This window comes from Melospiza georgiana, chromosome 6 (assembly GCF_028018845.1).
Source record: "Melospiza georgiana isolate bMelGeo1 chromosome 6, bMelGeo1.pri, whole genome shotgun sequence".
In the NCBI taxonomy this organism is placed as follows: Eukaryota; Metazoa; Chordata; class Aves; order Passeriformes; family Passerellidae; genus Melospiza; species Melospiza georgiana.
In genome coordinates this window covers 32,933,685-32,950,688 of record NC_080435.1, presented here as the reverse complement: position 1 = coordinate 32,950,688, position 17,004 = coordinate 32,933,685, and the positions used below count along the sequence as shown (strand labels likewise).

The window sequence follows — 17,004 nt, the reverse complement described above, 5'->3', positions numbered from 1 at the left end:
TTACTTCATTATTTACCAGGGTTTGTGTCTTCTGCAGATAGCTGTGATTTAGTGACCTTGTGATTTGATAAGTTTCAAAACCTAAAATTCAAAGATGCATTAATACTGAAAGCCAAAATAAGTGGGGTGAGCCCTAAATGTTATTAATACCATCAAAACATGATGTCATTTTAAAAGTGAATCATTTTAAAAGTGTCATTTGATGTCATTTTAAAAGTGAATCAACTCCTGTCATTTTAAAAGTGACAGGAGTTTTCAGCACCAGGTTGAGATTTCCTCTCAGTAAGATCGGTTGTCCATAGTAAAGCGCTTACTGTGGAAGAGGTTGTCCAATATTAGCAACAATTCATTGCTTTCTTCTACATCAACCCCCTCAAATGTGTAATACAGACAAAACTGTAATGTTACTTAACTGAATGTAATGGAAATTTTATACTGACTCCATTGAAAACACAAGTGGCAGGGCTGCACACAGCCTGTTCATGGGGGTGGGAGGTTATGTAGTAGCTGTTATTTTGGAATATTTTGTAATGGTGGCCAGTAACTTCAGTGCCACCCTGGGAGAATATTGAATGTCAGCACACTGGCAAAAGAAAACAGGTGGTTAAAGTGCGTAAGCTTTGTTGTTTTTCTAACCAGATACAAATCAGTACAAAAGCTTCTAAGCAAACCCATGAAACTTTGGTGTGTTCCTTTGCAGTGGATGTTTGTGGGGTTTTCTTCCTTGACAGCCTTTAGCTGTTCTTATCTTTCTAGGAGATGTATGAACAGATGTGGAAGATGCATGTTATTGAGTTTAGTGTAAATAACACTATCAGGTTTTTCCTTATATGATTTACAATTAATATAATCCTGTTCTATGTACTAAATGCAAAACTATCTCAAAAAATACCATTATTTCTCCTCTGTTTCTTCTCTTTTTCATGGAAAAACACCAGAAGTTCTTTTAGGAAATATTTTCTCAATAAACCTGTTACACCTGGTCTGCTGAAAAATGAGACTATCCAGCATTTTCTGTATAGATATAAAATAGTATAACCCAACAAGATTGTCACAAATAAGGGTGAAATATTTTTATATTTTTGCTTATTTTGAGTAATTTAATTCTTTTTCTCTCTTTTTGAAAGTAATGAAAATAATATTATGTAGTTTTCATTTCCATGTCTTGAACATTTTTCCAATAATGTAAGACCTTTAAAATATTTTAATAAATCAAATCTCTCACTCCAACTGCCACAAATAATTTATATTTGTCTGGTCTAGGTAATCTAGTCTTATAGACTTTGCATATACTTTTCAGCTTTCTTAACTGAAATAGAAGGACAATATTTGTTTGTTGTTTTCATTTTAAAAGGCCTATAGGTCAACATATTTAAGAGAGGAAATTAATTTTTCTGTAGTTCTTGATCTAACTATTGAATTCCATGGTGATATTCAGGAAAAAAACCAACACAACAATCAGAACAGAATGCCTTTTTTTTTTCTGGATTTGGGGTTGTGGCTTTTTTAACTTATCAAAAAGGTTGGAATGTTAATTCATACCCCTATATTATTTTGTCTATGTCCATAGTTGATAGATTGTTGTCCTCAAAGTTAGGAGTTGTACTCCGTCACAGCACAAATATGTGTAGCTTATGTACAGTGTCTGCACATGATACACAAAATGCACCATGATGTGATTAATATATTTAATTGAACGTCTGAAACTTTGACTTAATTGCAGAGATGTACTTTTTTCAGCCACCCTGGAGCACTGAATTTTTAAAATTAATATACTGTTCTATAATTATATTTTCAATTCTTTATTTCATGGCAGTGGTTCCTCCTACAGGTGTTGAGAGCACATAAGGCTACAAAACACCTGTCTTAAAAACCAGGTGCTCCTATGATGATAACTGCAAATACTTTACTATATTACAGGTAGACACTATTCCACACTTTATTTAGTAAATTATATAAATTATTCGATCATGAAGTGTAAGGTATACAATATTTATTTTATATCATATTCAGAGAGATGATTTTGTTTTTTCATTTTTAACTAAAAAAAAAATTAATCTCATTTCACTTCTAGGTTGAACCAAACACCAAGCTTTTTCCAGCAACTTTTTTACAGCCTACAAGCACTAACTTGATTCAGTTTGAACTTGGTAAATTGAAGGTAGGAAGTATTTTTTGTATTCTGTAGAAAAACAATCTTTATGTAAATGTTCTCTTTTAAATCTGTTTATTTCCATGTAAATTCCTGCTCAGTTAAATTTGCTTAGGAAGGGTTGAATCAAAGGCATGACTTGTAATTTGACTTCTATATTTACTTCTGTAAATGTTGTTATTATATGCAGTTAATTGATTATGTGCAGTTGTCAAAATAAACTAATATTGTTTGAGGATAACACCATTAATGTTGGGGGATTTTAATGGATTTTGTATGTTGCAATAACTTCTACATTTCTATAATTTCCTTGTTATTTAAAAGTTATTCTTCCTTTTGGTGTTATGGGCTTATTAATAATTACATGTTTCAAAAATAATTAATACATATATTTGTTTCAGAACACCATGCCTTTATCAGCAGCAATTTTTAAAAGTGAAGAAAGAAATCCTATTCCTCAGTGTCCCCCTCGCCTTGATGTACAAACAATCACACCAGTTTTATGGAGCCGGATGCCAAACAGCTTCCTCAGAGTAGAAACTGAGCGTGTCAGTGAGCGTCATGGCTGGGTTGTGCAGTGCTTGGAACCTCTGCAGATGATGGCACTTCATATCCCAGAAGAAAACAGGTATGCTGAAAATGAGATAAAATTACTTGATGATAAAATATACTGAAAAAAGGTGTCAGTGTACTGACTAAACCTGCCTTTCTGAATAATTACCTTATAGCTGTTGAGAATTTCTGATCCTACCTGATATCATATCAGACATTATTGTATTCATGAAACTTTAATGACATGGACCAAGTTTTGCATGCATAAAACAAAGCATGATTATTTGGTTTTATTTAAATTTAAATTGAAATATCATCTCTTAAATCTGTGTGTCTTTAAACATGGAGATTTTTCTCACTTGAGAAAAACAAGCATTTACAACATGCAAGTAATATTTTGCCAATTTTTTCTGTAATAGAAACCTGTAATCTCTTCCTGTTCCATCTGCGCTGAATTTACATGAAATAAGTTCTTGTTCTTAGTGACAAGATCATGGCTTTCTTTGAGTTTCATTAAATTTTATCTTCAGAGTGAGGATTATAAAGATCTATCCAAATGTCAAATGTCATTACCAGTGAAAAATCAAACTATCAGCAGAAGCATAGCAGAAGGATCATTTAACGCTGTACTTTTATTAGTAATTATTAAATTTCTTTTAATGATTCAAAACTCAATTTTATTTATTGTTAATAAAGCTGAATTCAAGGAAAGAATGAAAAACACTGGGTCTTGTGGAAAAAATGAACCAGCAATCCCAAGTAAACTACAAAGGCACTTTTTAGGAACGGTAGTAATGCAGATTTTCAGCAAGCCTAATATGCCTATTTTAAAAACAAGTTCTAATTTACAATTGATTCCAAAGAAGCACCTCCATCTTAGATTTTGGTTTGTTTTTTTTTCCTATGGAGTAATAATTTTAAACAGTCTCAATAAATTATTCCCACCATTTATTGTGTTTTAATGATGCACACACTAAGAGTAATTACCATCAATCTTTATATTAGTGGTTTGAAAAGGAACTGAGAAAATGTTCCTCTTCAAACCACTAATACAAAAGTTGATACTAACTAATCTTAGTTAGTATCAAAATGTTCAGAAATTATAGAACTTTACTTTTTCAAAGTCTTTATTCATGGAATTGACTGGTGTTCTGTTTCTTTATTTCATAACAGATGTGTTGATATTTTGGAACTATGTGAACAAGAAGATTTGATGATGTTTCACTATCACACTTTAAAGCTCTATAGCTCAGTTAGTGCTCTAGGTAACACTAGAGTTGCTTATGCACTTTGTAGCCATGTGGATGTATCTCAGCTATTTTTTACAATAGATAATCAATACTTACCTGGACTTCTGCGTTCTGGATTCTACGACTTGCTCATTAGTATTCACTTGGAGCACGCCAAGCAAGCCAAGCTCATGATGAGCAATGAGTTTATCATTCCAGTTACAGATGAAACTCGAAATATTAAATTATATCCCGATGAAACAAAGAAACATGGTTTACCTGGAGTAGGGCTTAGCACTTGTCTTAAACCAGCCTTTAATTTTTCTACTCCATGCTTTATTGCGACCAGCGAAGATCATCGGACATCCATCCCAGAGATACCCCTGGAGATACTTAAATCCAAGGCCATAAGTATGTTGACAGAGGCAGTGCAGGGCAGTGGCAGTCACATACGAGACCCTGTTGGAGGACAGGTTGCATTCCAGTTTGTTCCTGTTCTTAAACTGATAGCAACACTGCTTGTAATGGGTGTTTTTGATGATGATGATGTGAAGCAGGTGTTACTCCTCATTGATCCCGCTGTGTTTGGAGACCACAAGGAAGAAACAGAAGAGAGGACAGAGAAGGAAGAAGTGACACAAGTTGAAGAAAAAGCTGTAGAAGCTGGGGAGAAAGCAATCAAACAAACAAAAGCTCCTGCAAAGGGCTTGTTGCAGACAAGATTACCAGAATCTGTTAAGCTTCAGGTGACCATTTATTATAAATATGTTACTTATATTCTACTCTTGATGAAAAAAGGATTGTGTTTTTTGTCTGTTCTCTACTTAATAAGATTTGAAATTCTCAAGGTCTTTAATTCCACTTTGCCTTAAAACCTCAAAAATTAAAAAAAAAAAATGATGATGATGCAGTTCTTTCTACATCTATCTACACTTAAATAGATATGTGAATACATACTTATTTCGTAAGATCCAAAGAGTTAGACCAGGTAATCTTTAAAGGACCCTTTCAAGCCAAACTAGTGTGTGATTTCTAGATATTTTGGGTGCATGGAGTGATAGATTGTGTGTGCAATATAGTAACAATTAGGTAATGAAACCATCATTTTTTTATCCTTCACAGTGTTGAAACAAAAATATGGGAAAAATGTATCTCATTTTTACAGTCTGATGCAGTGTATAATGTGTGCTCAAGTTCTCCCCCAGAGTTTGTAAAGCTGTTGAGATTGTCTGTTTTCTCTACCCTAGATGTGTCATTTACTCAATTATTTTTGTGACTGTGAACTACAACATAGAGTGGAAGCAATTGTATCATTTGCAGACCGTTATGTATCAAAATTGCAGTATAACCAGAAATACAGGTACAATGAACTCATGCAAGCCTTGAACATGTCTGCTGCATTGACTGCCAAGAAGACTAAAGAATTTCGGTCTCCTCCTCAAGAGCAGGTAATATTAAAAAAAAAAAAAAGATTGAATTAAAGATTAAAAAAACTCTTTATGAGGACAAAATAAAATCCTGACTCACTGGAGAAGCAAAATGAATTTGAAAATTAATTTATTCCATGCCGCAAAATACTGAATGTCAGAATGTTGAAACTTGTGTTCTAGAACTCATGCTGTAAACCAAAGTTATAAATAGGTAAAGTATTGCTATATACTAGAAAAATATGTCCTAAGCTATTTCAGTGTTTAACTGTGTTTTAAATCCCTTAAAGATTAATATGTTGCTGAATTTTCAACTGGGAGAGGATTGTCCCTGTCCAGAGGAGATTCGGGAGGAGCTATACGAATTTCATGATGATCTTCTAATTCACTGTGGTGAGTGGCAAGTTGTTGATACAAGTTTTTTTTGTGTTTTTGGCACTCAACAGATCAGTTGAAAAATATACTAGCACGAGAGGTTTCTTTATTAGATATGCTACTGCCTACAAAATTACTTTAGTGACAAACTTCGGTGTATAGTACAAAAATATGGGAAGCCTGTGCATGGTTTTAAGTTTCACGGTTAAATCTCTATTAAATATTGTCTCATATTATTCTGTTTTAGACTTACTGGGGAAAAAAATAATCCAAACAAGTAGGTTGGCTTACCTTAAAAAAATCATATAAGCATATGTATGAGTACATGCAGATAAAAGGCATTGAGGGAACAAAATTGCTGCAAAGCTGAGCATCAGAAATTAAATTTAATAAAAAGCGGATGTGGAATTCTCTGCCTGCTTTAACTTAGTTTTCTCTTGTATGCATAACTGTGAGAGTCAGTCATTATAAAACACTCTTGCACTGCATACTTGAACTGTTCCCACTCATTTAATTTGGATTTCCTGTACAATTTTATGTGGATTTTTTGATGTCTATTCTTTTGTTAGTTTATTGAGTTTGTTGAGATCTTAGTCTAATTCAGACAATCATGAAATTATTAACATTTGTAGTCTGAGTCATCTAATTATTACTGTTCATTGCCAGCAATTATGCAGTTAAAACTGAAATAAACAAGCTTTTTCCATCGACCTACTTGGTAGATATATTCAGAGTTACTCTTCCAGTGTATTGCTTAGTTCTATGGTTTTTGGTATCCATCTTGTCCAAAAAAAATGGGCCAATGTTATTACAGTGAGTTGACAACATCTCAGTCTCTTCCCCAGGAAGAGCATGATATTCCTAATGGTTAGTTCTTCCTCGTCCACCTTCTTGCTTGAGGTCATTATCAAATGTTTACCAGTACAGTCTGATATATCTTCCTGTGCTGGTTATCCCTAAAACCAGGGTTACCTGGTTCATGGAATTGTACTTTTTAATGACCTGTAATTACTTTCTGTTTTCTGTTTGGAGGCATGGTGCTTCCTATACCATTCTGTGCTTATATTGTTAAGACTTCTGATGTTATTTTGCACTGCTATATCTGAGTACCCTCTTAGAATCTCAAGCAACCAGCAAGCTGTGATTTCATGATAAGTCAATTGTAATTTTTCAACTACCTCAGCCTTAGCCTCAGCCTCAGCCAAAGATGAGTAGGTCTTCAGGTATCTAAGCTGTGCTCCATCTGTTTACTTCTGAGTGTGTTGTACAAGACAGTATTAAAAGTCTTAAAATCAAGATTTCTGTCTGTAAGGCAGAAATTTAGTTGGTTTATCATTGCTTGTTATTCACAATCCTCTGTTAATTGTTATTCATAATTTCTTCTGACTGCTTACCAAAATTGTTTCTTTCATTCCATAATTTTTCTTTCACGTGTTAAAGTGAATAGTTAGTATCCTCCTAATTACTCATCTTTCTTTGTTTTTATTATATCTATTATAATAAATTTTTAGAGCCACCTCCATTGTTCAGTTACTTAGCCCTTGATCTGACCTCTGGTTTCCAAGGGTAATGTGCATTTGGCAGCACAGAGTACTCTAAGACTCCAGGATGGACATTATGAAAGCGTTACAACTTGGAAATGTCTTAACTCCGCAATCAATTCATTTCAGTTTAAAACCTTGGGGCTGCTCTGATCATTGAGTTATTTTAGCTCCTGCTCATTCTTCATAACACTATTTATTGTATGCATTGAGATTTTGCTTTTTAGGGATATACTTTTATTATTTGTTTACTACATTGTACATGTGTATTTTGAATGAGAGTTCAAGATAGACAAAACACTGTCTCGTTATTAAAATAGTGTAAAGATCCTCTGGATTCTGTGCAAAACCATATTCATTACTTTGTACAGATTTATCAGAGGTGGTTGCTGTGGATAAATGCTCCTCATTATCTGTGTCCTGACTTGGTCCTGAAAATCAGTACTAAGCAATCACAGCTGCAGATTAAATGAATAGGAGTTCTGCTTGGAATGTTTAATCAGCTTTTTAGCACTAAGTATACTTTGCCATCTAAGTGGAAAACTATGTATGCAATCAAGTAATTAAAGGCTTCTTCATAATGAATATAAGCAAACAGTTACTCAGGCAGTCTTAATCCTAGCACGTCGTAACTGGGAGTGGTTAATTTTGCTAGCAAAATAATGGTCCTCAGTCATTTTTTTTTATGTGCAATTTCTTGCTTATAAAGAACCAAGGAAATTTACAGCATATTTGGTAGCATCATATCAAACTGACAGTTACCTGGGTTGCAGTCATCACAGTGCACAGACTTCTGCCACTTGAAGGAAGCAATTAGCCAGTAGCAACAGCAGACAGTCAGCTTCTGAATGGATTGCAACTCTAAGATGATGCAGAATGAGTGACATGGAAGAGTAGATGAGACCCCACCTGGAGGAGTCACAGACCTCATCTACCCCAGTCAAACATTGTTTTAACTCATGATACCAGTGCATTTCCTTCTCTCTGTCCATTTCAACTTCTTCACAGTTCCTCTCCCAGTGTCCTTCTCTTGTGTTCAGAACCCAGGTTTTATTTCAGTGCCAGATATTTGTTCCTTTAATATCCTTGTCTGCTTTCTCTTTCCTTTCATTGCTGGTGACATTTCCTGTTCTTCTTTCTTTCAGACTGATTGTATCCCTTCTTAACTTTTCATTTTGCCAAGCCAGTTCCACTTATCCCATTTCTTAAATTCTGTATGTATTGTCCAATTTCAATTTTGACTTCCTTCATTCCCTCTCAGTGCCTTTGAATTTTATCACTTAGTCACTCCTAGTCATAATTATCCCTCCCCTTTTTGTAGGTGCCAGCAGCGAAGTTTCTCCAGCTTTTTACCACGTGTCTGTTCTATTTTCTTTCTTAGTTAACTGTTTAGGACCAGTTTTAGCTACTGCGGTTTCTTCTTTTCCCCCCTGCTTCAGGTTGTATGTCTAGTATCCTGTCTGAAAAACTTTTCCTTTTCTCAATTTCTCTTTGACAAGCAAACTGCAAAAGCTTACATTTCTGCTTGGCGCAATCTCTGATCTGGAGAGAGCCTGCTTAGTTCTTTGCTTCTGCACATAACACATGCGTTGTCTGATGATCACTAAGAGGTGTGAGAGACTTTGAATGGTTGTGAAGCAGTGTAGTGAACTGAACTGAATTAAATTAGTCATTTTGCCAGGTATTAAACCACCTGGTAAAATGACATCCTGCCTCATTGTATAAATTTTCATGAAAAGCATGTATTATCCACATAATCGCTTAATTTCTGCCTTCTTACAGCTTTCAATTCAGTTAATATATTTGTTTATGGCTGCTAAATATCTCAACTGAAAAACTGTACTGTATTGGAAGATACAGCCATACACTTCTTTCTTTAGCCTACATTCTGCAATATGAAACAAAGGATCACATATTTAATCAAATATGACTGTGAGTCATACTTAATTCCCATAGTAGACTCTTAAAAAAGTACCACCTCTTTGGTCATAATAGTGAAAAATGAATACTATAAATCTGGATGTAAGAAGTATGTGTACTGAAATGAACATAATTTGAGGAGTGCTTCTGGTACTGTGTGTTAAAGCTGCTGGCCTTACTACTTCTTCTTTTATCCTGTATGAAATTTGCTGGTGAAAAAAATAAATATTCCTATAGCAATTTTAATATGGTTTAAATATTGAGGGAGTTAAACTTCAAACATTAAGTTTTGTTTCTAACCAGTTTTATTTTATGCTAAGGTATTCCACTAGAAGAAGAGGAAGAGGAAGAAGAAGATTCCTCCTTGACTGGCAAACTCCGTTCATTAATGTACAAAATCAAAGGTCCACCAAAAGCAGAAAAATTGGAGCCTAAAGAAGAAGAAGAGAAAGCTCCTAGTAAGTTTTCTTTCCATATAAATGCTTTCATGGTGCAAATGTTAAAGTTTTACACAGTCAAAAGGAGTGTATTTTCTAATAAAATTTTATAAGGGACTGAAGAAGGACACTGCCTGTTTAAGTTTCTTCTGCCTCTTAGAAATATTATTCTGTATATGGAACACCTCAGATGCATTTTTAAACAAGAAATTAAAACAAGTGGAAGATTTTAGATCCAGATCATTAACTCTGGGGTTGAAAATTTACATATTCTTCATAAAGAACTGTGAAAAGCTGATTATGGCACAATAATCTAGACTCAAGCATTCTAAACTTGGGAAGATCTAATTTTTATGGGTTTTTTTTAAATATAAAAATTCTTCTGTAGAGCTTATCTCAATTTCCTTCTATTACCTTTTCATATAGAAGCAAATACAGACAAGGACATAACCCCCCAAAACACTTGTAATCACGAGTGTTTCTTATTCTTAGCAGTATTCATGTACATATCCATTCTCATACCCTCTTCCATAAGATGCGAGGGATGTTCACGGTCTATGCAGGTGAGATTGGTTCTGTGCTTGCAATTCCTCGACTATTTGCACAAGCCTTTAGTTGAGCCTCTTTGAACAACTCACCTGATTCTCATTGCCACTGTGCTCACATGCCCTATGAGAATTCATCCCAGTGAGGGTGATGTACGGTATGAATCTCACAAACTTTGTCTTTGCTGTTGATATGAGTTTTCAAACCTTTGTAGTGACTAGGGATGGTAAGGAGCAAGTAAGGCAAAAAGCCAAATTCCTCCAGGTCTTCCTTTAGGACACTTTCTTTTTTGAGATTTCTTCTTGCCTTTCTGAATCAGGATTGGGGCTCTAGCTCTAAATTTCTGTAACACCATACAGATATCATGTACAGGATTCTCCAAGTGACTTCAGGTTGGTCAACCAGTAACAGTTCTCTTTTTTTCCAAGTTGTTCAGTTTGTCAATAGGTCCATGTACAGATGTGGAATGGTTAATTTATTTCAGGCTCAATAATTAAGAGTTTTGTGGAGATTAGGCAGCAAAATTATTTTATAACTCATGACACTTCTTACACAATCTGCTTGCTCTGGAAAGCACCTTAGAGTGTTTGCCTGGTCTGAAAGCATATTTTGATCTGTTAAGCTTGTTAATGTGTTTTAAGTACATTAAATCTTGTAACAGTGTGATATGCTGTATGAAGCAGGGCTTCATTCTCCAGTGACTTATCTGTTAGCATCTGCTTTCTCTTTAATAGTAGCAGGAGCTACTCAGTACCTGGTAGTATCATTTCTTCTCCAGGTTTCATGTAGATTTTATTGTCATGAGTCAGGAAGTATTCACTCATAAGGCCTCAGGGCACATGGTGTTTGGTCCTTGGAACAGGGCAGTTCACTTATTTCATGTACCAGAACTTTGGGTTACAAGAAATGGGGGTTGGAAAATGATCCTACAGTGTCTATTTTTCTAGAAATTTCAGATGATTTCTTTAGGCTTGGGCCTAAAGAGTGGCCTTGGAGTGATGCATAGTACAAATATGCACATGGATTAAGTCATTCAAAGCATGATGAAAAATAATATAGATATATTATGTTATATACTTGACTGTAGCTGGACACTCTGAGGTTTTTAGTCCATGTGTGCACTTCCCCTTTCTGCATCAGAAAATTTGGAATTCAGACATTAAAGGAAATGGATGTCAGAGGTATCCCCAATCCTCTTATGTGCATGAAGAGGTGTGGTGGTGTCCATGGTGTGTATTTCCAAGATTTAAATCTCTGGCCTTGATTGTCTTGGTTTTAGTCACACATACTGTGTGAATATTCATAAGAAGGAACTATTTGCTACAAATAAATCTTCCTGTACTCTAAGCTTACATTCATTTCTTATCACAATCAATCTTATACCCAAGTGAGGAATGCCAGCAATTTCAACCTAGTATTAATTATGAATCAGTAAATTTTGTATTTAAAAACAAGGTAGAACTCTGAAAATAAACCCATAGAGGCAAATAATTATTATTAATAATGATTATAGGGTTTTGTAACCATCAAGTAAAAACTGAGATAAGCCATGACATACCACTAAGAGTATGGCTATCTCTGTGAAGTGCAGAATTTGTTCCCACAGGTTGAAAGCCTAATTATGGAACAGAACCTCAGAATTAATGATAGGTTTGCATAAATACAATATTAAATAAGCTAAGAAAGTGTTAGCAAGTGAAAGAATAGCATACACACGAACCCCAATGGATCTACACTATCTATAAACACTTTAGTGATGGGAAGTGGGAGTGTTCATGCCATTGGAAGAACTTTGGGAAAGTCAAGGGGTATGTTTGCTAGGGATAGAAGAAAGAAATTTGCATTGCATTGTTTTATGAGGTAGGGTGGTTATTCCTGTTCTACTTGATATCAAGCATGAACATTTGTTGGAACAAGGACTGGAACATGTGTCCAGTTTTCAGGTAAATTCCCTAAACTTTGGGCTCAGCAAAACTGTTTTCGGCATCACTGAATTTGCAATGTCTGCAATACAGGCGCATCAAGCAATTTTTATTCTGTAGTTACAAACAATACAGTATTTTTAGAAAGTGCATTACCAAGTGACAGTGACTTGATCTAGAAATAAAGAATAAATTGAAAGCCTAATGCTTTAGTCTACATTTAGTCTACAAGGATGATTCTCAAAATCATGGTCAAATTAAAGGTTTTCATTGTGAACAGTGCTGGTGTGGACTTGAACCCTAAGAAGATGTTTATTGTTTTCTATCTCTCAAGAACTTTACATTTATCTTGAAAAAATCTGAAAGTTGCTTTTCCAATTTAAAAAACCTGTTCAGTCTGCTTGTGGGTTTTACAACCTCTTTGTTGTCTCCTGTTACATATTTTACAATAATACATGTTTTTGATGTTTTCTGTTGGAAGAGCTAGTAACATGTAATGTATTTTGCTTTTAGCTACACTGAAAGAGCTCATATCGCAGACAATGGTGCGCTGGTCCCAGGAAGATCAGATCCAAGATCCCGAATTAGTTCGGATTATGTACAGCCTCCTCCGTCGGCAGTATGACAGCATTGGGGAGCTCCTGCAAGCCCTGAGGAAAGCATACACCATTAGTGCTGCCTCTGTCAAGGACACCATTAATCTGCTTGCAGCACTGGGCCAGATTCGCTCACTGCTCAGTGTGAGGATGGGAAAAGAGGAGGAATTGCTAATGATCAATGGATTAGGGTATGGAATTAATGGAATTTTGTTTTTAAGTTGGTGTGAAGCTTTTGTTATCTTAGTAAATCCTCTAATTTTTGTTCCTAAATGAAAATTATTGCTATACTGAAGTGTAAATATGTACTAGTGATTTACACTTTCACATATATTTCCATGGTGGCTCCAGCTATCTCTCTAACAGTATCAGAAGGCTCAAAGTTTCTGTGAACTAAAGCATTATCTAAAGAAAATGGACTCCTTTTACTACAGTTAAGCCTGACGCTTAAACCTTAATCAAAGTACAAGTTTTAGCAGCTCTAGAGGAAAAGATCACTAGAATTTTTGCTGGTGTCTACTTACACTGCATTTTTCCCAAACTTAAAGCCCATTTTATATTTAATGTATGAGTGGATAAACTTGCTGGTGTCTTTTCAATTGGAAATTCAGAAGACATTTCTTTTATATAGCACCAGATGATGTGAGAATATTTTCTGCATCTTTGCTATAAAATTACCTCTGTTGTGCAGTGGTATTGCAGTGCATTTTTCATGTTTGTTATTCCTCTTGTGTGACTGAATGATGGTTGGGCCATCTAATGTTGGAAGGAAAAGAGAACACAGAAAATAAATTATTTCAATTAAAATGGTGCATTTAGAGAGAGAATTATAGTATTGTTACCTGAGAACAATATTTATTTGTCTTTTTTGGGAATATTAAAAAAATTCTCTCCCTTACAACAATTGTAAGAAAGTTCCATTATTTTTACTATTTCAATGTAAAATTTATACTGTTCTTGTATAAATTGCAAAGACTAATCTCTTTATATGAATTGATCTGTTCATGACAATGACTCATTAGGCAGTGTGCAACAGTATTACCCAATTTGTCCTTGATGCTGATTTTGTAAATTTGCTGAGAATTATATGAGGGATAAAGGATAAATTTGCCTAAAGATGGTATGGATATAAGCACCTTCCAAGAGTTGCTCTATTGAGACTCATCCATTCTCAGTTTTCTGTATTTCTTTAAAGCAGGAATGATGCCTGTTATTTGCCATGTGTTTTTAAAAGGTTGTCCTAAAATGTTAGAAATACCTGGATTCTGTTGAAATCAAGTCCCTGGATTATTTTGAAACACATAAATTGTATTCTGGATTATGAAATCAATACAGCAGATTCTAGAAAATGTTGAGAGAATGGTGGGCAGGTGAAAAAGTTAAAATAGTCCTTCATAACGGACCTGTATGCCACTTCTGACAGAATTTGAAAATAGTGATGAAATACATATAATGGATTACCTTAAAGACTAAGTCTATTTATTATCTTCACTTTGTGATCTGAGGAAATTAATTGAGAGGTTACTGCAGAAATATGATTGATTAGATTTCATTTTCTTGAACTCTGTTCTCAACTTAAAACCTAACAAAACATATTCTTTTTCACTTAGATCATCATAGATTTTTCTTTTTAAATTTAAACAGAACAGATGGTAGGAGCAATTTAGAGATGAAGAATTACCATCTCAAAATAATTTTGAGGTTAATATTCTTCTTATGAATAATCTACAAGAATTAGAGGAATGACAACATTGAAATGTGAAACATTTTCTTCGCACATGCTTTTGTATTATGCTGAATTCTAAGAATTTTAAATGGTGTTAATACAATGAATGCATAATTCTGAAATCTCAATGCTTCAACTTAAATTAATTTGGGGTTGCTTAAAAGCAAATTGTCTTTTCTTCCATTTTAGGGATATAATGAACAACAAGGTGTTTTATCAGCATCCTAACTTAATGAGAGTCTTGGGCATGCATGAGACTGTTATGGATGTGATGGTGAATGTGCTTGGAGGAGACAAATCTCAGGTAATTTCACCACAATTTGTTATGTGTTTTGCATTTTGAACCTTCCCAAAAATATATTAGGATATTTAATAAGTGAACAAAAATATATCCCATGTAAGCTAGATTTTGCTTGTCCAAATGAAAGTATTCCTTAATGAAAAAAGTAGAATATTTTTTATTTTGCTAGAGGGAGAAGCCCAGTAGCTGAGCCTTGATTTTTAAAATCTGAGATATTTTAGGTGTTTTATTTTTCTTTTAATAGGATAGTAAAATGTTTTGTTATTAAATATAGACTTTAACTGCATTTATTGAAGGTGTAGCTCTAGTAGGAGAATTTACCTCTTCATCTTAAATGAAGTGTTACTACCAATAAATTATAATAAGAGACTAAACCCAGTTTATATTTTAATGCTCAAATTCATGTACTTGAATTAAGCAAAAATTTTCTTGCAGTGTTGCAGTGTCTCCCTTTTCTCTGTGCCATGCTGGAATATATATATACATGTTATTTTAAAGGCAAAGTGACATAAATTTTGAGAAGCCTAACTGAAAATTTTCACTTCTGAAGAAAGTGAGAAGTGAAGTGTGCATATTTTCTATCTTCTCTTTGCTCATGCCTCATGTTTTTATTCTGTTGCCTCCATCCCAAAAACAGATGTCTCGTTTTGCCAGGCCACTCATCTTTGTTATGTATTTGTGGAACGATTTTCAGCCCAATGTTCTACCTTTTGCTTATCTTTTCTTGGTCTTTCAATTTTTCGTAACTTGATTGTCTTCTATGTGCATCTGCACCACTCTTTGCCTCTTGAATCAATAATTCTTCTAAATGCTTATACATTGAATCTACCTATACCATTGCAGTTTTACAACATATTCGCATACAAGTTTTAGTATATCTGTTGCATTTCAAGGCAAGTTACAATTAATTATAAAATTATTATTAATTTGCTAATTTATAGGTACTACAACACCCTGGTTTTGTTATAACTTGTACATAGAGCCAAAGGTGATAAAAAAAATCCTGAAACCCAAAACAATGACAGCCCCCAATGCCTTCTAATTTTATTAAAAATGTTTTCCTAGAAAATTTTAATAACACAGATCTACAAAAATGCTTTACAGAAATTACCATTATATCCTTCAAAGGAAATGCAGACTTAGAAAACTGTTTAGTAACCTGGTGTTGTGTCATTAAACAGCTTGGCCACCCAAAATAACCTATTTTATGTCTCTGTTTTTATGAATTGTATGTAGACAGTAGGTACCTCATGAATATTTCTTTCTGTTCAGTGTTGTAGCTTCAAGAGATGGAATGAGCAGTCATGAAATTTAGTCTGTGGCTTAGGGATTGGGCATTTTTTTAGGTTGTGGCAGCAGATTCTTTAAGCTGGATCTCCAGCTCCTTGGAATAAATGGTTAATCATGAGGCTGTATTGAGACATATATTGTCTCTGAAGGAATGGTGGGAATGTTAAAACTTGTCGGTTCAAACTGGTATGTCACCTACAGTTCTCTGAAAAATGAGTTTTCAACACTTTAATGGCCTCATGAATGTGAGAGTTAAAAGGAAATGTGAGTCCTTTCTAAAGTAACCGTCAGTTGCTTATCACTTTGGTAACTTCACTGTACTTTCCTTGTGAGGAGTGCAGGAAGAACTGGAACAGATTGGTAATTAACATATTTCACTGCTTTGTCAACTTTCCTCTTCAGCAGATCGCTTTCCCAAAGATGGTGGCAAGCTGCTGTCGGTTCCTGTGCTACTTCTGCCGCATTAGCCGGCAAAACCAAAAGGCCATGTTTGAGCATCTCAGCTACTTACTGGAAAACAGCAGCGTTGGACTGGGTATGCCATGTAGCTGCAGCACCTAAAAGCAAGAGTAGGAGCAACTGTGATATCACAAGACTGGTGTCTAGTTTGTATAGCAGGCTGAAACATGCTTAAACCCCTTGTGGTTTCACCTTTAAATATTTATCTTTTTTTTTAGGAACAGAATAGCTTGAATCTGTGTTTTTATACACCTTGAAAAAATTAGTATTGAACACATGGTTTCACATTTTTCCATTCAAAATAGTTGTGGTTTGAAATCTAAGATTATATAGACTCCTTATGGTGCTTGCCTCTTTCATCTGGTTTAAATTTCCTTGCCTCCACAGTTTAGGCTACTGAAGTAAATTTCATATTTCTCTTTTGAGCACTGACTCAGTATTTTAATGCATGTGCATTAGACTTTGTAACACAGGAAAAATTTATTAGCTGGATAGATGGTTATAGCAATAAGATATTTCAAGGCAGGATAG

The 17,004-nt window shown here is 34.5% G+C and overlaps 1 protein-coding gene across 1 annotated transcript in view; it reads left to right on the top strand.

Annotated features, from left to right (window-relative positions):
- The window catches only part of RYR3 (ryanodine receptor 3), a 198,456-nt gene that overhangs the window by 96,555 nt on the left and 84,897 nt on the right, over positions 1-17,004 (top strand). Inside the window, exons 33-41 of the mRNA XM_058025703.1 lie at positions 2,075-2,161; positions 2,554-2,780; positions 3,878-4,679; positions 5,181-5,381; positions 5,651-5,753; positions 9,517-9,654; positions 12,615-12,888; positions 14,613-14,727; positions 16,417-16,549. Of these exons, the coding sequence (XP_057881686.1) occupies positions 2,075-2,161; positions 2,554-2,780; positions 3,878-4,679; positions 5,181-5,381; positions 5,651-5,753; positions 9,517-9,654; positions 12,615-12,888; positions 14,613-14,727; positions 16,417-16,549 (2,080 nt within the window). The remainder of the gene's footprint in view (positions 1-2,074; positions 2,162-2,553; positions 2,781-3,877; positions 4,680-5,180; positions 5,382-5,650; positions 5,754-9,516; positions 9,655-12,614; positions 12,889-14,612; positions 14,728-16,416; positions 16,550-17,004) is intronic.